The sequence below is a fragment of the Apus apus genome, chromosome 2 (assembly GCF_020740795.1).
Source record: "Apus apus isolate bApuApu2 chromosome 2, bApuApu2.pri.cur, whole genome shotgun sequence".
In the NCBI taxonomy this organism is placed as follows: Eukaryota; Metazoa; Chordata; class Aves; order Apodiformes; family Apodidae; genus Apus; species Apus apus.
This window is the reverse complement of record NC_067283.1, coordinates 156019747-156040964: the sequence shown is the minus strand read 5'-3', so window position 1 is coordinate 156040964 and position 21218 is coordinate 156019747. Positions and strand designations below refer to the sequence as shown.

Here is a 21218-nt window from a genome sequence, read left to right as displayed (position 1 = left end):
CCTGCTCAACCTGAACATGAGCCAGCAGTGTGCCCTGGCAGCCAGGAGAGCCAACTGTGTCCTGGGGTGCATCAAGCACAGTGTTGCCAGCTGGTTGAGGGAGGTGATTGTCCTGCTCTACTCTGCACTGGTGTGGCCCTACCTTGAATACTGAGTTCAGTTTTGGGCACCACAATATAAAAAGGACAACAAGCTACTGGAGAGTGTCCAGAGGAGAGCCACAAGGATGGTGAAGGGTCTGGAAGGGATGACTTATGAGGAGTGGCTGAGATCACTTGGATTGTTCAGCTTGGAGAAGAGGAGGCTGAGGGGTGACCTCGTTGCAGTCTGTGGCTTCCTCAGGAGGGGAAGAGATGGGGCAGGTGCTGATCTCTTCCCTCCTGTGACCAGTGACAGGACTGGGGGAAATGGCAGGAAGCTGGATCAGGGGAGGTTTAGGTTGGGTATCAGGACAAGGTTTTTCTCCCAGAGGGTGGTTGAGCACTGGAACAAGCTCCTCAGGGCAGTGGTCACAGCAGCAAGCCTGCCTGAGTTCAAGAAGTGTTTGGATGATGCTCTCAGGGCACACGGTGTGATTCCTGGGCTGCCCTACACAGGGACAGGAGTTGGACTTGATGATCCTGATGAGTGCCTTCCAGCTCAGCCTGTGCTATGATTGATTCTATGATTTTAAACATATTTTGTGCTTGCGGAGCCTTTGGCAAGGATAAATGGTGCCTCTTTTCCATCAAAAGCTGGAATTTCAAGCGGGAGGCGAACGCTGAGGAAAACACGGTGGAGCCGCTCGGCTGCGGATTCCTACCGAGGAGCAGGGATTTAAAAAAAAATAATCATAAGAGGAGTTAGGCTGTAGCCCCTGCTATTAATCATAGCTGTAATCATGCATTTAATGAACATGACAGCTCCCGTTCCCTCTGGAGAGACGCGCCGAGTCTCACGGCTGGGTTGGGTACAACAATCACTTCTCGCCACTCGCGCTTGATAACGCCGAGAACTGGCGGAGCAGCCGGTGTCAGGTTGGGATGATGCATGAAGAGGAGCAGCCCCGTTTGCACGGGCTCTGGGTTTTCCTTGTGCCTCAAGCCGAAGGGATCATCAAGAAAGGAAAAAAAAAAAAAAAAGAAAAAAAAGAAAAAGCAGAGAGAGGGAAAACACCTGTCCCTTCGGCGGGGTATAAAATATCAAGCCTGACGCCGCCGCAATGTGTGTAATCAGTTAAAAAGCCCTTAATGTGCAGTTCTTGATGCTCTCCCCAGCAGCTGTGGTTTTTTTTCCTGCCTTTTTAAAAATTATTTTAAACTCCCCTTGTTCTCTGCAGCTCGGGACCTTCTGCAGTCCAGAGGGGAGCAGAATATGGGGTGTGTGACTTGGTCTCCTGCTCCAACCTCACCTCTGCGTCCCGACACTCTCCTTGCTTGGAGAGCAACTGGGGAGAAAACCAGGATGGATTTGGGACTGGCATCTGTCCAGCAAAACAAAAATGTGTTATCTGGACCAAACGAGACTCCCAGAGATCAGGCTCAAGCCCTGGGGGAGTCATTTTGGCTTTTTATTGAATTTAATCCAGACTGCAGCAAATTTGAGCTCTGAATTTTTTTCTTTAACCCTTATCCAGTTCTACAGAGTCTTTTGCTCAGCCCCAGTTTCACACTCTGCAGGTTACAGATGCACCCTCAGTCTCCACTGCCTGCAAAATATCAAACACTTGTTATTTCTTAAAGCAAATCTCTCAGTGGTTCTAACTGGGCATACGGAGTTGGTGACCACTTTAAAAAATCAAAACTTGGGCTCCTTGGACCTCCATAAAGGTCTTGAGACATAAAACCCGCTCTCCTGCATCTCTTCCCTTGCTGCTGAGTTTCCTCTGTATATCTCAGTTGTCTGCAAAATGCTCTGCTATGAAGACAGGCTGGGAGAGTTGGGGTGTTCAGCCTGGAGAAGAGAAGGCTCCAGGGAGACCTGAGAGCACCTTCCAGTGCCTGAAGGGGCTCCAGGAAAGCTGGGGAGGGGCTTTGCCCCAGAGAGGGCAGTGATAGGACAAGGGGGAATGGTTTTAAACTGAGAGAGGGGAGATTTAGGTTAGACATCAGGAAGAAATTCTACACCATGAGGGTAGGAAGGTGCTAGAATAGGTTGCCCAGGGAAGCTGTGGCTGCCCCATCCCTGGCAGTGTTGAAGGGCAGGTTGGATGGGGCTTGGAGCAGCCTGGGCTGCTGGGAGGTGTCCCTGCCCATGGCAGAGAGGTTGGAATTAGATGGTCTTTAAGGTCCCTTCCAATCTTAACCATTCTATGATTCTAAAATATGTAATGATGGAACTTCTTAACCAGCAGCATTACATAGCCATGGGCTGTCTCCTCCTGGGTACATATTTAGGTGGTTTTCTAGTAGTTTGAGGAGGATTTGCCTGCAGGGTGAGTCATATGGTGGTGGGAAAGCGTGGATGAAAGGTTTCGTTGCCAACTGCTAGTCTGATGCTTGGCCAGACCTGGATGGATGCATCTTGCCTGGATTTTGCTGTGTATGGGATGATTCTTGAGTGGTTAGACTGCCTCCAGGCTGAATTAATTCACACAAGAGCTCATCATGGGAGATGCACGTTGCCTGTTATAGAGTCAATAGAATCACAGAATGGTTTGGGTTGATAGTGACCTCATAGATCATCTAGTTCCAAACCCCCTGCCATGGGCAGGGACACCTCCCAGCAGCCCAGGCTGCTCCAAGCCCCATCCAACCTGCCCTTCAACACTGCCAGGGATGGGGCAGCCACAGCTTCTCTGGGCAACCCGGGCCAGGGTCTCATCACCCTCACAGCCAAGAAGTTCTTCCTAATGTCTCACCTAAATCTCCTCTCTTCCAGTTTGAAGCCATTCCCTCTCATCCCACCATTCCCTGCCCTTGTCCCAAGCCCCTCCCCAGCTTTCCTGGAGTCCCTTCAGGCACTGGAAGGTGCTCTAAGGTCTCCCTGGAGCCTTCTCTTCTCCAGGCTGAACACCCCAACTCTCCCAGCCTGTCTCCAGAGCAGAGCTGCTCCAGCCCTCCCATCATCTCCGGGGCCTCCTCTGGACTCACTCCAAGCGCTCTGTGTCCACGCATGACTTCTTGCCAGAAGAAGGCAAAAAACCCCCAAACATGATGCTATGGATGGTTTTTTTTTTGCTATATATGAATTAAAAACCATGGCATGAGGCTGCTGCAGCCTTTTATTTATTGATTTCTTTAGTTATTCCTCTTTTCTGGCCATGAGGTGGTTGTCAGGCTGCTTTAACTAAAAGGATGGCACAGGAGCACAGGAGCGTGTTTGTCCCCAAGAGTCCATTTTTATGCCCAAATATTAAATATTTAGAGAGATTGTCTGCTGCCCTGGGGAGCCAGCTCCTGGTTTAGCCTGTCCTGCTGAGCTTGCTTTAAGGAGCATTAGACATAATTGCAAAGGGCTGAAAGATGCTCTACCTTTCTCTAATGGTTGGACTTTAATTTAGGGCATTTTTCCCTGCCTTAGTTGGAAGGTCAACCTTGCTGGTGCACTCTGGCCTCTTAACCTGCATCTTCACTAAGTTGCTCTGCACCATCTTCCTCCAAAGTGGATGTCCATTTATTTTGGTGTTAAAAAGTAGTCAAGAAGATGCTCCTACAGTGAGGCAGCTCTGCCACGAGGGCGGGAAGCCATAAAGAAAACCTGCAAAGAAATCTCAGCGGTGGTGGCTTAAACACCCTCTTGAAAGGACTGGAGGGAGAGTCTTACAGGGAAAGGCTGAGGGAGCTGCGGTTGTTTAGCCTGGAGAAGAGGAGACTCAGGGGGGACCTTCTCACTCTCTTCAACTACCTGAAGGGAGGTTGTTGTCAGGTGGGGGCTGGACTCTTTTTCCAGGCAACTGGTGACAGGATGAGAGGGCCTGGCCTGAAGCTGCGCCAGGGAAGGTGTAGGTTGGATATCAGGAAGCATTTCCTCATGGAGGGAGTGATCAGACATTGGGATGGACTGGCCAGGGAAGTGGTGGAGGCACCATCCCTGGAGGTGTTCAAGGAAAGGCTGGAGGTGGCATTAGTGCCATGGTCTGGAGATGTGGTGGTGTTGGTCATAGGCTGGACTTGATGGTCTGAAAGGTCTTTTCCTGCCTCGGTGATTTCAGTGATTCAGTGACTGATACTCGGCGCGGTTGCAACAAGCTCGAGGGAGCTTCTGCTGAGCTCCAGGGTTGGGTTGTAGGGAGTTTGCTCCATCCCTGTGATCGACAGGCGTGTGCCACCCGGGCCAGCTCTGCGCCTGCGCCCACTGCTTGGGTTTGCAGAGGGAACAGATGGGGCTTCACCGACGCCGGCAGCCCGAGTGACAGCTCGGGGACCGCGCCGTGCCGGGCTATCAAATTCCACTCGCTCACTCCCCAACACGCCCGGGCTGGCAGGTGAGTGACTGAGCTTCTCTCATACCACCTGGAAAGTTGGAATTCAGCCTTTATTTTCAATTCATTCTTTCCTGCTCCAGTCAAGGATGATTTAATTGCGCACGTATCGGTGGCAGGCGCTGGGCTTCCCTGGCTGCGGGGAGCAGCCAAGCCGAGGGTGGAAATTTGCTGGCCTGATGGTGGAAGCAAATGAGTTGCCTTGAGGGTTTGTTTTTTTGGCGTGTTCAAATCCAGAGGGGAAAGGTCCTGTGTTTGGAGCTGGCAAGGAGCCCTTTTGCTGTGGCCACGCTGGAGGTGACGGCAATTTGAAGGTCCATAAAGAGCATCCTCACCCATCTGGGCTGTGGGAGCTGCTTGCTTTGGGTTAAGCAATAAGATCATAGAATCATTGGATGGTTTAGGTTGGAAGGGACCTTTAAAGGTCACAGAATCAGAATCATTTAGTTGGGAAGACACCTTTAAGATCACCAAATCCAGCCGTTGACCCAACACTGCCCACTCCACCTTTAAACCATGTCCCTCAGTATCACATCTACATGGATTTGAAATCCCCTCAGGGATGGTGGCTCCACCACTGCCCTGGGCAGTCTGTGCCAGGGCCTGACAACCTTACTGCTGAACATATTGTTCCTAATATCCAATTTAAACCTCCCCTGGAGCAATTCAAGGTTGTTTCCTCTTGTCCTATTGCTTGTTCCTTGGGATAAAGGAGTGACACCCCCTTCCTCCAGCCTCCTTTCAGGTAGTTGTAGAGAGTGAGGTCTCCCCTCAGCCTCCTTTTCTTCAGGCTGAACAACCCCAGTTCCCTCAGCTTTTCCTCATGAGACTTGTGCTCCAGACTCTTCCCCAGCTCCCTTGCCCTTCTCCGGACATGCTCCAGCCCCTCAATCTCCTTCTTATCATGATAGGCCCAAAACTGACCCCAGGATTCCAGGACTGGCCTCATCAGTGCTGAGTACAGGGGGACAATCACTGCCCTGCCCCTGCTGGCCACACTATTGCTAATACAAGCCAGGAGGCTGTTGGTCATCTAGTCCCACCCTCCTGTCATGAGCAGGAACATCTTCAGCTAGATCAGGTTGCTCAGAGCCCCATCCAACCTTACCTTGCTTCTACTCTTGCTTCTACTGCCCACCTCTCTGGGCAACCTGGGCCTGTGTCTCACCACCTCATCATAAAACATTGCTTCCTTACATCTTGGCTGAATCAACCCCCTTGCAGTTGAAAACCATCACCTTTTGTCCAGTTGCTACAGGCCCTGCTAAAAGGTCTGTCCCCATCTCTCTTAGAAACCCCCTTTAAGTACTGAAAGGCCACAATAAGGTCTCCTTGGAGCCTTCTCCAGGCTCAGCCATCCCAATCCCACAGCCTTTACTCATAGCAGAGGTGCTCCAGCCCCCTGACCATTGTTACTATTTAGGGCAGTGAAGCTGGTGAAGGGCCTAGAGAATCAATCTGATGAAGAAGGCTTGAAGGAGCTGGGAATGTTTAGTCTGAGGAAGAGGAGGCTGAGGGGAGACCTCATCAGTCTCTACAACTACCTGAAAGGTCATTGTAGAGAGGTTGGTGCTGGTCTCTTCTCACAGATAATGAGAGACAGAACAAGAGGGAAGGGCTTCAAGCTGCACCAGGGGAAGATTAGTCTGGACATTAGGAAAAAAATGTTCACAGAAGGAGTGGTTAGACTCTGGAACAGGCTGCCCAGGGAGGTGGTGGAGTCACTATCCCTGGATGTGTTGAAGAGTCATTTGGATGTGGTGTTGGTGGAGGTGGTTTAGGGGAGAACTTTGTAGAGCAGGGATGCTGGTTGGACTGGATGATCCCAAGGGGCTTTTCCAACCTGAATGGTTCTGTGATTCTATTATGGAGCTAAGATATTGAGGTTTGTGTGAATTCCTGCAATATTTTGTGATTCAGAGCAAATGATGTGTTGTTTTTCTCTCTGTTTCCAGCAGGGAGGTTGCTGTGTACGCCCAGTCCTGGCTCCTCTCCATCCAGCTGCCTGAACAGATCAGCTACGAGCCGATACATCGCCAGGTCTGTGCCCACGGGGAGGAACAGGGTGCTCCCTGTCTGGGTGCTGAACATGATTTGTGTTCAAGAGGGTGTCAGTGGCTTGAGACACAGCTATTAACTTGGCTGTTCATTTGGTGAAGCTCTGGCTGCTGCTCTTCTCCTACCCTTTGTCACAGTGGGCTTGAAGCTCAGCAGGAAACCATGGCTTCTGCTTGGAAAGAGTTTGGAAGTTTATTAGTGGATAGCAGGACCTTTCTCCAAGCAGAATAGTCTCCCAAGGGAAGTGGTAGAGTCCCCCACATTGGACAGTTCTAAGTCTCAGCTTGACAGGCTGCTGAGCCACCTCATATTAACTAGAGTAGTACCTAGAAATGTTGGACCAGATGATCCTTGAGGTTCCTTCCAACCTGGCGTTCTAGGATTCTATGGTTCAAACAATCATAGAATCATTGGGTGGTTTGGGGTGGAAGGGACCTTAAAGAGCATCCAGTTTCAACCCTCCTGCCATGGGCAGGGACACCTCCCAGCAGCCCAGGCTGCTCCAAGCCCCATCCAACCTGCCCTTCAACACTGCCAGGGATGGGGCAGCCACAGCTTCCCTGGGCAACCTGGGCCAGGCTCTCCCTACCCTCACAGCCCAGAATTTCTCCCTCACATCTCATCTCCAGCTCCCTCTGCCAGCTGGAAACCCTTCCCCCTGCTCCCATCCCTCCCTGCCCTTGTCCCAGGTCCCTTCCCAGCTTTCCTGGAGCCCCTTTAGGCCCTGGAAGGTGCTCTCAGGTCTCCCTGGAGCCTTCTCTTCTCCAGGCTGAACACCCCAACTCTCCCAGCCTGTCTCCAGAGCAGAGCTGCTCCAACACTCTGACCATCTTTACAACTCTAAGCACCACCAAATCCTGCTCAGAAATCCCCTTCTTAAACCATCCATGTTGTTCTCAAATGTTTTTTTTCCCCCCAATTCACAAGCCCATCCCAATTTAACCCTGCAAACCAGTGGGTATTCCTTCCCACTGTTCCACTCCCAAACTGGGAACCTGCCACATGGCAACTGGAAACCAGCATGCAGGAGAGAAGGGTGGCACATTGTCTCCATTCTACACCCTGGCAGCTTTCTCCTTACCTTATTGGTTTTTATTTTCCCTGTGCTCCAGATGTGCCACGTGTCACCACAGCCTGAAATCTGAGCCTTTGCAGACAAATCCCTCTTAATTGTAGCAGACTAAAATGTATTCCCAAAGTCTGTCTGTCCCAGATGTCTGTGTACAGACAAAATGCCAGATTCCAGTTCTGTTTTACCGTATTCTACCACTATTATGAACTATTTGAAAATGTGCCGTCGGAGATCATTGGTGATGGAGTCCAACCTGCCAACCATTTTTGGTCAATGTGCTGGTGGCCTGGCTGGATATCACGAGTAGCTGAGGTGTTGCCTATGGGAGAGCCCTCTTGTCACAGAATCAGAATCACAGAATGGTAGGGGTTGGAAGGGACCTCTGGAGATCATCAAGTCCAACCCCCCTGCCAGAGCAGAGACCACCTAGAGCAGATCACTCAGAAAGGCGTCCGGGTGGGTCTGGAAAGTCTCCAGAGAAGGAGACTCCACAGCCTCTCTGGGCAGCCTGTCCCAGGGCTCTGTCACCCTCACAGGAAAGAAGTTCTTCCTCATCTTGAGGTGGAACTTCCTGTGCTCGAGTTTGCATCCATTGCCCCTTGTCACAGGGCACAAGTGAAAAGAGCCTGGCCCTTCCTTCTTGACACCCACCCTGCAGATATTTATCATGGAATCATGGAATGCTTAAGGTTGGAAGGGACCTTAGAGATCATCAGGTTCCAACCTCCCTACCACCTCCCACGAGACCAGGCTGCACAAGCCTGATCCAACCTGCCCTTAACACTTCCAGGGGTAGAGCTTCCACAACCTCCCTGGGCAACCTGTTCCAGCACCTTCATATCCTCATGGTGAAGACTTTCTTCCTAGTGTCTAACCTAAATCTCCCCTCTTCCAGTTTAAAACCATTCCCCTTGTCCTATCACTGCCCTCTCTGGTGAAAAGTCCCTCCCCAGCTTCTCCCCAGTTCTTCCCAACACCAAACAGGTGTTCCAGTCCCTTCATCATCCTCCTAGCCCTCCTTTTGGTATCATAATTTCAGCAAAGGCATCTTCTTTTGGTAAGTAAGAACTTTGTGCCTTACTTTAGCCTTGGAAACTCCTCAAGTGCTATGGAGCAGTTTGTGGCGAGGCAGTTGTTCCCCTGTTAGCCATTGATGATGACAAAAGTGGTGGCATTTCTCATGCTGGAATGGGGCTTTTGCACTCAGGAGTTGGGTTGTTTGAAGTTGGCTTTGTCTGATTGCATTTTAATTCGAGAGCTGCAGACAGCCAGTAATTATAGGGGGAAAAAATGTGGATTGCCCCCTAAAATAGATTCCTTGGGGAAGTATTTATCCTGAGCAATGGTGCTGGACTCCTTAGACCTCTGCTTCTCACACCAGGAGGACCCAGACTGTGGAAATGCATAAATATTATATATATTTTTTGGTTGTTATCTTATAGAATGGTAGAATCAGAATCATTTAGGTTGGAAAAGCCCTTTAACATCATCCAGTCCAACTGTTAATGTTGCCCTGCCAAGGCCACCACTGCCCCATGTCCCTCAGCACCATCTCCAGGGCTTGGAAACCCCTCCAGGGATGGGGACTCCCTCCCTGCCCTGGGCAGCCTGGGCCAGGCCCTGACAACCCTTGCCAGGAAGGAATTGTTCCCAAGATCCAATCTCAACCTCCCCTGGCACAACTTGAGGCCATTTCATCTTGTCCTATCACTTGTTCCTTGGGAGAAGAGACCAATCCCCCCTCCAACCTCCTTTCAAGTAGCTGTAGAGAGCCACAAGGTCTCCCCCAGCCTCCTTTTCTTCAGGCTGAACAGCCCCAGTTCCCTCAGCTTCTCCTCATGAGACTTTTTCCCAGATTCTTCACCAGCTCTGCTGCCTTTTTCTGGACATGCTCAATCTTCCCAATGTCCTTCTTGTAGTGAGTGGCCCAAAACTGACCCCAGGATTTGAGGTGCAGCCTCAGAAGTGCTGAGCACAGGGGGACCATCCCTGTCCTACTCCTGCTGGCCACACTGGCTCTTCTACAAAATATCTTTAAAATCTTTAAATAATCTTTAAAAAAATCTTAAAATAATTTGATACATAAGTTTTTATCCTTAGTCTCCAAGGAAGCAATGTGGACTGCTACCCAGACACCCTAGGGCCACCAGCTTTGTTTGCCCCATACAGAGCATTGTGTCCTCTGCAAACTTGAGTTGACCATGCTGTCCCATCTAATGGTCTGCTTGGAGACATCAAACGTGCCCTCTGTGGTGTTTTCATTCACCCAGCTCTCAGCAGTTCCTGTCCTCCTCCTGGTCTCACACATCTCTGTAGCTGCTGCATCATAACCTCTTCAGCTGGAAGCTTGTGGAAAACTAATGGCAACTTTTGACATGTTTAAGTGTCTTGTCCCAGACAGTTCGTAGTGACTTTATCTGTTACTTGGTGTTACCTTGTGTTCCTGCAGCCATCACATAGGCCCTCATCCACTGAGGTCCATAAGCAGGTGCCCACTTGGAAACCTTGACTACCCTGGGAAGTACACCAGGCCAGCTGCCTGGGCCACATGCTGAAGTGCTCTCTAAGTTCTTCAGTGTTTGTTGAACAAGAGCCCAGCGTGGTGGAAGGTGTTTTCTGCCTCACCATGTTCTTCAAAACTACAGGAAGCTCTCTCCATCCTCATAATATCATAGAAGAGAATCATGATCATGGAGGTAGGAAGGGATCTCTGGAGAGCTCTGTCCTTCCTTCTGCCTCAGAGAGCCCCTTGTCCTTCCAGCATCTCTCTCTGAGAAGGTCTGGCCTTCTCCACACCATCCTGTTAAGAAGTCACAGAGGACAATAAGATCCCTCTCAGCCTTCTTGCAAATCAGCCTGTGGCCTCTGCTCAGATGACCTGTGCCTCAGCCCCAATCATCTTGGTGGCCTCTGCTGGAGGCAGTGCCATCCATCACTACCTGTCATTCTGGGAGTCCCAAACTGGACCCAGTGCCCAGCTGTGGTCTTGAAAGTGCCATTTAGAGGGGATAGATCCCCTCCCTGACCCTCCTTGGTCATTCCTGCTCATGCAACCCAGGATGGGGTTGGTGTCATCACTGCAAGGGCACCTGGCTGACTCCTGGGCGCCTTGTTGTCCCTCAGAGTCTCCAGCTCTTCGGCAGAGGTGCTTCCTAGGCAGCTGGCCACAACTTGTCCTGCTGCATGTTAGTGTCTACCAAATGGAGGTGGTTTTTAGTGGCTTAGAACTTGGAGAGGGGAGGTTGAGATTAGACATGAAGTGGAGATTCTTCACTATGAGGATGGTTAGACACTGAACAGGTTGCCCAGGGAAGCTGTGGAAGCCCCATCTCTGGAGATGTTCAAGGACAGGTTGGATGGGGCTTGGAGCAACCTGGTCTGGTGTGGGGGTGTCCCTGCCCGTGCAGGGGGGAGTGGATCTGTTTGATCTTTAAGGTCCCTTCCAACCCAAACCTTTCTATGATTCTGTATTTCCAGGGGGATTGGCCTCATCTTGAAGATTTTTACAGATTCAGGGTGAAGTTGACCAAAACCAAAGACCTAAGAGCTTATGGCCCAGGATGAGCTTCCTGGGTATCTCACTCTCTCATAAAAACGGGCTCCCCTGTGGTTTCAGGTGCTGTTGACCTGTCTGCTCTATGTCACTGTTGGGTTGAAGTTGCAGATGTTACCTGACCCTGTCTCTCTCTCTCCTGTAGCCGTGCAGTTCAGAGGAGCTTGGCCATCATTCGTCAGGCCAAGCAGAAGAAAAAGAAGAAGGAATATTGCATGTACTACAACCGCTTCGGGAAGTGTAACCGTGGGGAGAGCTGCCCCTACATCCATGATCCAGAGAAGGTGGCTGTCTGCACCAGGTATGGATGGACACAGCACTGCATGCTTCAGCCTGTCATAGAACCATGGACTGGTTTGGGTTGGAAGGGACCTTCAAGATCATCTAGATCCAACTCCCTGTTGTGGACATGGACACCTCCCAGCAGCCCAGGTTGCTCAAGGCCTGGAACACTGCCAGGGATGGGGCAGCCACAGCTTCTCTGGGCAACCTGAACAGAGTCTCACCACCCTCATAGTGAAGAATTTCCTCCTCATGTCTAATCTAAATCTCTCCTCTGTTCTTGTGTTTCCTTACCCTGGTACCTTCTAGACCCCATCCTGTTGTCATCTCTTCATTTTCTCAGTCTGCTCTTGGTTTAGAGAGTCCTTTTATTTCCAGATCTGGGTGTTCTGAGGAGCTGCATGTGACTATGCTGCCATCACAGTCATCTGCAGACCTTGTTGCCATCAAGCAGTTGGTTCTCACCTCTGTATGTTCCCCATGTATCCATTGTTCAAGCCAAACTGAATTTGATTTTATATTTAATTAGCATCTCCATTCTCAGCTCTTAATTTACCCTGATTTTATAAATCAAGCTGGGCCATATTCTGTGCTCCAGGACCTCCCTGTGTGGTCATGCAGCTCAGAACACCTGCTTTTGGGGACTTCAGAGCAGCTCTCTTCCCACAACAACAAGTCTTTTATTAATCTACTGTCACCTTGCTACCTCCTAGGAAAACTTCTGTATCCAAACATCCTCACGTGCTTTGAGATCTTGGTTTCTCTTGTGTGCCTGTCTCTGCTTCTCCAGGTTGTTGGCCACTTATACCCAGAGTTTCTCTTGGTGTTTCAGCTGGCACCTGATGTTACCAGGGCTCTGCAAAGGACCTCTGTCATCCTGGGAGCATCATCTCTGAACCTCATGGTACAGGCCTTGCTCTAGCTGCTAATGATCAGCCAAACATGATGAAAGAGCAGAATCTCTCAGGAAGCATCAGCTGTTCTTCTAAGAAGAAGGACTCACCTATTGATTTAGGCATGAAATGGGCTTTAACAATGAGCTCAGCAGCAGTCGTGTGTGTTTGTGACCTTGGGGCAAAGGTGGTAATAGAAACATAGAATCCTTTCTTTAAGATCACCAGGTCCAACCTTTAACCTTTCACTGCAAAGTCTACCCCTAAACTGTGTCCCTGAGCACCACTTCTACATGGTTTTTAAATCCCTCCAGGGATGGGGACTCCTCCAGTTCCCTGGGCAACGGTTGCTTGCTGTTTAAAACCAAATGTTTTGTGACCCACCTCCTGCTCAACCCTCTCCTTCTGCTGTATCTACAGGTTCCTCCGTGGCACCTGCAAGAAGACAGATGGGACCTGTTCGTTTTCCCACAAGGTGTCCAAAGACAAGGTCTGTATGAGTCATAAAATGGTTTGGTTTGGAAAGGGGCCCTAAAGGTCATCTAGTTCTAAGAAGGTCAGGGGTGCTCTGTGAGCAAGTAGAGCTTTCCTATGGCTTCCCAACAAACCTGGTGGGGCTCTACAAGCCAGCAGATCTATGCTGCTGGTTGAAGAGAAGTCTACCTCATTGGGTGCTTCTGAAAGAGTTAATTTGTAGTTGGCTTGCTAAGTTCTTCAGGCTCCTGGTGGGCTTGTCAGAGCAGAGCTTGCCAGCACAGTGAATCACTCAGGGCAGTGTGGGTTTAAGAGGTGTTTGAACTCCAGGGGTTGGAGAGAAAGAGCATGGTAGTGTTCCATTTGTCTGTCCATTGCATCTGATTCTTAGCTACCTCCATATGATCACCCTTCCCTCTAAATCGCCCTTGCTGGGGCTGGAAGAGGGGGATGTTAGAACATAAAAGAACCTGGAGATAAGAATTAACCTGTCTAAAAAGCCAGGCAGTGAAACTGGCTGGAAGAACAGCTTTGGAGTTCATCGTTGTCTTCAACCTTCATGATGTGTTTGGGGGTCCGTGGTTTTATCACACATGGTGAGGTGGAAAAATAATTAGATTTTCTTTTGGTGATTATCAGTTGATGATTTAGCAGATTAACCCCCATTCAGTGCCTACGATCTCCAGTTGGATGTAGCTCTGGAGACCTCAAGTGTTGAAGCTGAGGTGGAGTGTAGCTGCCAGGTCCTTCCCTGAGCTGGGATGTGCTTGGGGCACATACTTACATTTCAGCTTTTTGGATTTGAAGGATCATTTCTCTGCTACAGACAAAGGATCACCCAAACAACAGCAACGAGGTTAATCCCAAAAGGGTTTTGAAGGACCACCTGAAGTGGTGTCACTGCATGGGGAGAGGTTTGTGACCTGCTGTGGTGCCAGTGCTCCACTGATGGAGATGCCAGAAAGAGAGATGTGAACAAGGACGGGTTGCCTTGGAGAGGCTTGTCAGGCTCAGTCCTTCCTCGTGTCACTCAATGAGTCTGCAGCCCCCTTGGCTGTATTTCTGACTTGTCATTTGTTGAAAGCAGCTTTGTCAAAGCTTTTGCAGCTGTGCCTGGTGCACAGTGGGGGCTGGAGCTCACCTGAGCTCTTTGGATGTGGAAGCACTGCTTTTAATTCATAGGATCATCAGATGGTTTGTGTTAGAAGGGACCTTAAAGATCATCTAGTTCCAACCCCCCTGCTGTAGGCTGGGACATCTCCCACTAGATCAGGTTGCTCCAAGCCCCATCCAGCCTGCCCTGGAATGCTTCCTGGGATGGGGCAGCCACAGCTTCTCTGGGCAACCTGTTCAGTGTCTCACCACCCTCACTGCAAAGAATTTCTTCCTTGTATCTCATCTCAATCTCCCCTCTTTCAGTTTGAAACCATTTCCCCTCATCCTATCACTCCCTGCCCTTATAAAAGTCCCTCCCCAGCTTTCCTGGAGCCTATTCAGGTACTGGATGGTGCTCCAGGGTCTCTCTGGACCTTTGACTTCTCCAGGCTGAACACTCCCAACTCTCTTGAGTTATTCAAGTTCTAGTTATTAACCTGTACCATGTGAACTGTCCTTACAGCACCTCCTTCTTTCCACTCCCTTCCTGTATCACCATCCCCCATTCCCCACCCCTCGCATCACCTCGGTAATAACAGAGCAATTAGTGACTAGTGAAGGATTTAACCCATGGGACATAAGGTGTCATCAACATCTGGGACAGGGCCTTTTCTAGCAGCCTTTGCCTTCGGGCAGGCAGTTTTCCTGCCTCCCTTTCCTCTCCCTTTGCCTGAGGCACGTTTGTTGTCAGTGGGGAGCTCGTAAGTTCTGGGGGCAGCGAGCGGAGCCGCTCTGAGCGAGGCACAAGGCACCATATGTTTCTTACATGTATCTCTCTTCAGAGTCACTTCATCATGAGTATATAAAATAGAGAAGATAGGCTGGGGGCAGATGTCCTCCCCGACTCGTGGCACGTCAAAAGAAGGATGAGGATAAGAATTGATAGGAGGAAAAAGAGCTGGCTTGAGGGCTTGGGTTTTTTTACTTCCTGTAACAGATAGTTAGAGCTTAGAAAGAAAAAAGGCAAGAAAGAAGAAAGCTTTGCAAAGGGACTGGCTGCTGGTGTGTCCAGAGTTGTTAGAATTAATGCAGATTTGGAGTGGACATGGGGCCAGTGATGTCCTTCACATGAGTACATGATGTGCAAGTGCTGGTGGCAGGACATAACCACGGCCTGTGCCTTCATGCCAAAGGATCGATGCTCATCCAGACTGCACAGGACCGTGGGCTTACATCTGTACTGATGAGTTAAATGGTATTTCAGCAGGTGCTGGAGCTTGTTTTCGGTCCCAGAACAAAAACCTGGGTGAGACCTGAGAGTTGGAGATGGCCAAGGAGCTGTTGTGGTCGGTGGTTTTGGCCAGAATTGTGTCCGCCGAGGGATGCCAATGGCTGGATGCGGGTGGGTTTGTGCCTGCTGATCTTGGTACCTGGGAATATTCCTCAGCGTGTTTAATTGGCTGGTGGAGATGTGGCCTCAGTTTCCCCTCCAGAAACACTGGTGTGTCTTGGTGCCTCAAGGAGGATCTCAAAGTTCTGGCTTCTGGCTTCCATTCTGGGAGGATAGATAGAGACTGCTGGCTGCGCGTGGCGTGGAAAACTCAACCTTTCCCTCTTAGCAGCACTTCACCAGTTAGAAATTGGGGAAAAATAATGATGATAGAATGGTGTTAGTAAAACTGAATTAAAAAGGAGGTGTCTCTGCAGAAGAGCCAGTTTGCCAATGGCATTTTGGAGACAGCTTCCCTGGGAAGGGGACCCATGGGGTGCAGGTGGCCTCTTCCCAACTCACCTTCTTCCTTAGCAGCTCGTCACTACCAAAGCATCGTCTAAACCCAAGCTGAGTCTTTAAATGATCAAGCCTACAAACAAACCAGGCAGGTGCCAACTCTTTGACGTGCCTTAGAAACAAATGCTTTTGAAGCACGTGTTTCCAGCCATGTACACACTCTCCGTGGGGAAGGAGGATTATTTTTTGCAGGATTAGGTGCCCTGGGGCTGGTTGAGAGGTCTCCACTCACCACCTTGTCGTCAGCACAGGCTGGAAGAGAAACAACCTCCCCTGCAGAGTTCAAGCTTGTTTCAGGATGATTTATAGCTGCAGGGATGCTGCTGCCCAAAGCCAGAGGCGACTTCAGCTTCTCAGCTCCTGTAGCTCTCTGTTAACCTGGGTGTTTGCTACCAAAGGTGGCATTAGCCTCATTTATCAGCGGTGGAAAAAGGCAGGTGAAGTCACTTAGCAGAGGATGGCAACATTTTCCCTCCACTCCTGGGTTTTTTGGAGGAGATCCCACCTCCTCCTCAGATCAGGGGTTAGGAGGCAGCTTGTTTTTGGCTATTTGCGTCAGGATTTTAATGCAATTAAGGGTTTTCTTCATGTGGTTGAGGATGCGGTGAGGTTGGTTGTGGTTTGGGGGCTGCCACTTTTGCTGATGCCTTGTTAGTTGACTCTCAATTTCACTTTTTGGTTGTGGGGTGGGAGGAACCCCACAAAGTCCTCCTCTTGAGAAGCTTCAGGTCATTGTCACAGAATCACAGAACTGTTCTCACTGGGAAAAACCTTTAAGATCATCAAGTCCAACCATCAACTCAACTCTACAGGGTCCAGTGCTAAACCATGTCCCTCAGAACCACATCTATGTGGCTTTTAAACACCTTCAGGAATTGTGATTCAACCACCTCCCTGGGCAGCCTCTGCTGCCCAGGGAGCACCAGCACCACCTGTGCTGGTGTTTGATAACCCTTTCAGTGAAGAAGTTTCTTTTGATATTTAATCTAAACCTCCCCTGGCACAACTTAAGACCATTTCCTCTCATCCTATTACTTGTTACCAGAGAGAAGGGACCAAGTCATCATGGATCTCACTTCAATGGAAGGTTACCAAGGGTGGAGCCATGTACCTGGTCCAGGAGATGAAGGACTTAAGGCTTGCAAGGCTTAGCTATTGGTTTGAGGACAAATCTCTTGCTCAACCTTGGAGTGATCCCGTGCCTCAGTTTCCCCCCTGAAAAATGGGGACAATCCCTCTGTTTTACATGAGAAAGCTGTGTGGGTTCAGCTGTTGCAGCAGTAAGCTTTCCCTCATCCGAAGCAGCAAAACCCTTCTTCAAGTAGAGGGTGCTCTCCAGGGTGAAGGGCTGCTTCACATGGTAATGGTTTCAAGCTGGAGAAGTGTAGATTTAGGTTGGACATTAGGAAAAAGTTCTTTAATATGAGGGTGGTGGGTCACTGAAACAGGTTACCTAGAGAGGTGGTGGAGGCCCCATCCCTGGAGACATTCAAGGTCAAGCTTGATGGGGCTCTGAGCAATCTGTTCTCGTGTGAGATGTCCCTGCTTATTGTAGGGTGGTTGGACTAGATGACCTTTAGAGGTCCCTTCCAACCCAAGAGATTCTATGATTCTATGGGCACGATGCTTTGCAGGTGCCTTCAAAAACTGAACTTTACTTCTGGTGATGGAAAAAGGATCCTGGAGGAGAGGGAAAGCTGGCACTTGGGGAATTTTACCCCTCAAGGGATGCAGGACAAAGCCCTCAGTTGAGGAGCGTCCATTGAAGTGATGCACTGGGAATTTCTCCACGATGGGGTAGAGCTTCTGGTGATGGAGGGAAACCTGTAAATCTGAATGAATGAGTTTGTGAGTGAAGGTTACCGAGAGGCTGGGACTCGAGCAGCCGCCCCGCTGCTGCTACAACAGCTTTTCCCCTTGAGGAACTCGAAAAGAATCAGCATTTTTCTCCCTAATAGAGCTTCAAAACTCTGTTGTGAGCAATTTGGAAATTCACGTTGAGTTTCGGGTTCATTAGCTGCTGGCTCCAAAGCCTGTACATAGTCAAAGCTGTCTAATACGGACGCACCGCACCAGTGCCTTGAATTAATGTTATTGTTATTTGTGTGGACGTAGTGGGGTGCAAACAAGGTTAATTGAAATGAGAGTGCTGCTTCCTCTTGATAATGGCTCAGGCTTGACAGCTAGGAGGAGTTTATTTTTGTAGAAGAGCTGCCTTTATTATCCCTTTTTATTAGAGCTAATTTGGGCTCTATATCAAAAACTACATTAAGGGAATCATTTACGGTCACACCACCACCACTGAAAAAGATAGCCCCAGAGCCCTGTCCTTTATGTTAATGTCTGCAGTTAAAAGACAATTAAAAATAAACTCTTCTCTTTTAAAGCACCCTTTGTTTTCATTCCTCCCTCCTTCTCTTTGCCTCAAGTGAGCCAATTTAGTTAAAACCCTAATGTGCCCTTCAGGATAAAGGGATTTTTCTGGATAGCCTCGACTGGGGTTGTTTGCAGAATTGTAAATATTAGTTTGGGAATGCTTGAACCAATGGGACTGAGATGCTACTGGTGAATGGAGGGATTGATACTCCTCTGAGTCGTGAGGAAATCCAGTGTGCAGGCAAGGAGCAAGGAGGGATTGAGCAAGAAGCCGGATGGTCGCGACAGCTTCGGGAAGCGCACGTTCCCGTCAGCAGCTGCCTGGTGGGGTCGGGAAGTTGCCTGTGGTAGCTGGTGACTTAAGGATGCTGAAATATTGCAGCAGGCTGGTAATTTGTTTTTAATTGTAACAGCTGGCAGAAGGTGAAGACTGTGGTTGGAGGACAATGAGGATCTTTGCTTGTTCTCTTTTCCCTGTCTGCTGTTGCGTTGCGGAAGCTCTGGAGCGGGGTTCTGCTCCATGTATCCAGTCTCTCTCCTCCTTGACTGCTTGTATCTCTTCTCCTCCTTTCACTCTCTCCTGGATCATCCCTCCTGGATCATCCCTCTTGGATCATCCCTCCTGGAGCATCCCTCCCCCAGTGCCCAGGGACAGGACAGGCATCATCCCCTTGCTCCCAGCCTTTGGGGGATGTCAGGCTGATGCCTTGGCAAGATGCAGCCTCTCCCAAAATACTTGTGGACATTCAAACTCTTGTTTTGCCCCTTGCCAGGTCGTGCTCTCTAGCCAGGTGGTCTGCACCCTCCAGCCACCTCCATACCCACAAAAGAGTTAAATAGGATGGGGGGTCACCCCCAAGATGCTGTTTTGGCCCTTGCGATGGCCCAAACCCACCATGGGAGAGGTTGGGCCGGGCTGGAAATGAGCCCTGCATTGCTCTTTCTCATCACAGCTGCTGTGTCTCCCCTTGGAAAAGGCCTTTTAGGTCCTTTGTCGTGTGTCAGTGAGCTCAGCTTAGTCCCTTTTGCAAGTGAGGAGCCTGGGGAGCAGCCACCCCTGTTACAGGATCACAGAATCAGAATCACAGAATTTTTTTAGTTGGAAGGGACCTTAAAGATCATCTAGTTCCAACTCCCCTGCATGGGCAGGGACACCTTCCACTAGAACTGGCTGCTCAGAGCCCAGTCCAACCTGCCCTTGAACACCTCCAGGGATGGAGCCCCCACAACATCTCTGGGCAGCCTGTTCCAGTGTCCCACCACCCTCACACTGAAGAATTTCTGCCTGATCTCTAACCTAAATCTCCTTTCAGCTTAAAACCATTACCCCTCATCCTCTCACTGCAAGCCCCTGTAAAACACCCCTCCCCAGCTTTCCTGTAGGCCCCCTTCAGGTACTGGAAGGCCACTATGAGGTCCCCCCAGAGCCTTCTCCAGGCTGAACACCCCCAGCTCCCTCAGCCTGTCCTCATCACAGAGCTGCTCCAGCCTTCAGGTCATTTTCGTGGCCTTTCTCTGGACACGTTCCAACAGCTCCACATCTTTCTTGTGCTGGGGGCTCCAGAGCTGGGTGCAGTGTTCTAGTATTCTTTTTCTCATCTTCAGGGTTGGTTGGGAGAACCTGCCACATGTGTGGTGCCAGCAAAGCCCCCGTGACAGCAGATATTTCTTCCAATTCCCCCCTCCCTTCCGCATGCTGCTGCACAGAGGCAGTTTTCTTTCTGGTGGTAGTTTCCTCCATCCCACCCTCTCTCCAGCATCCTGAAGGATGCTAAGGCAGCATGGTCACCCTGTGGGTACAGTGGAAACACATCATTTCAGGGAGCTGTGACCAGCAGAAGAACTAGAAATACTTCTGAGATTGGTGGATTTCAAAAGGCATCTCTTTATTTTACACACGTTGAGGTTTTATTTCAGTTCTGGGGGTTGGGATGGTTCTTAACCATGAGCTGGGGGGAGGACACTAATGATTTTCTCATCCTCTACCCTTGCAGATGCCTGTGTGCTCCTACTTCTTGAAAGGGATCTGCAACAACAGCAACTGTCCCTACAGCCACGTCTATGTGTCCAGAAAGGCAGAAGTGTGCCAGGATTTCCTCAAAGGCTATTGTCCCATGGGAGAAAAGGTAAAGAAGGGACCAGATCTTGTGGTCTGGGGAGAGATGCACCTTGGCTGAAGCCAGAAGCTGTTTTTTGCACTAGCAACAGCACTGAAGGGAGCTATGGAGCTGGAAGCTGCTGGAACACCTGGATGCGATGAACAGTGGTTCTGAGCCTTCCCAAAGAGTTATGGGCAGAGGTTTGGTTGCTTTGCAAGTGGGGGAAAAACAAAAGAAAGAAACAAAGGGTCAGGAAGATGATCCAAGGGCTGGAGCAGCTCTGCTCTGGAGACAGGCTGGGAGAGTTGGGGTGTTCAGCCTGGAGAAGAGAAGGCTCCAGGGAGACCTGAGAGCACCTTCCAGTGCCTGAAGGGGCTCCAGGAAAGCTGGGGAGGGGCTTGGGACAAGGGCAGGGAGGGATGGGAGCAGGGGGGGAGAGTTTCAAACTGGAAGAGGGGAGATTTTGATTGGATTTTAGGAAGAAATTCTTTCCTATGAGGGTGGGGAGAGCCTGGCCCGGGTTGCCCAGAGAAGCTGTGGCTGCCCCATCCCTGGCAGTGTTGAAGGGCAGGTTGGATGGGGCTTGGAGCAGCCTGGGCTGCTGGGAGGTGTCCCTGCCCATGCAGGGGTTCAGAACTAGATTATCTTTAATGCCCCTCTCAACCCAAACCATTCTATGATTCTGTAGTATGGGGGAGATTATCATATGAGTTAGGTGGTTCAGCTGCTTCCACGAGCCAACAACAAGAGAACAGGAGGAGACATCTCCTTGACCTGGAGGTTCCAGGTGCTACATCGAGAACATGACAGGAACTTTGCAAGCGCTGTTTTACTTTGTCTATTCGTCTAAAAAAAACAAACCACTAATGAAACTATCATTTGTTTGCCTCGAGTCTGCCAGATCACAGGGCACCAACCCAAATACTCTCCTGCAGGCCTATGGAATGAGGTTGTTTTATTGCATTTAATAGTTAGCACAGGAATATGTCTCTGCCTGAGCAGAGTTTTGCTTAGACTTGCTCTTCCTGGATATTCCAAGCTCCCTTGGTGCCTTCTGCTTTTCACAGAGAAGTTGCTGGGATGAGGAACTGGGTGCTTGGATCCATGTGCTGCTCTTGAATGGAG

At 50.0% G+C, this 21218-nt stretch overlaps 1 protein-coding gene across 2 annotated transcripts in view; it reads left to right on the top strand.

The window, feature by feature from the left end:
* The window catches only part of ZC3H3 (zinc finger CCCH-type containing 3), a 187316-nt gene that overhangs the window by 135130 nt on the left and 30968 nt on the right, over positions 1-21218 (top strand). Inside the window, exons 6-9 of one of the 2 annotated variants that reach the window (XM_051611381.1) lie at positions 6361-6442; positions 11231-11386; positions 12681-12750; positions 19989-20120. In XM_051611381.1, coding sequence (XP_051467341.1) covers positions 6361-6442; positions 11231-11386; positions 12681-12750; positions 19989-20120 — 440 coding nt within the window. Of the gene's footprint in view, positions 1-6357; positions 6443-11230; positions 11387-12680; positions 12751-19988; positions 20121-21218 lie in introns of both variants that reach the window. The other variant, XM_051611380.1, reaches the window with a different exon arrangement.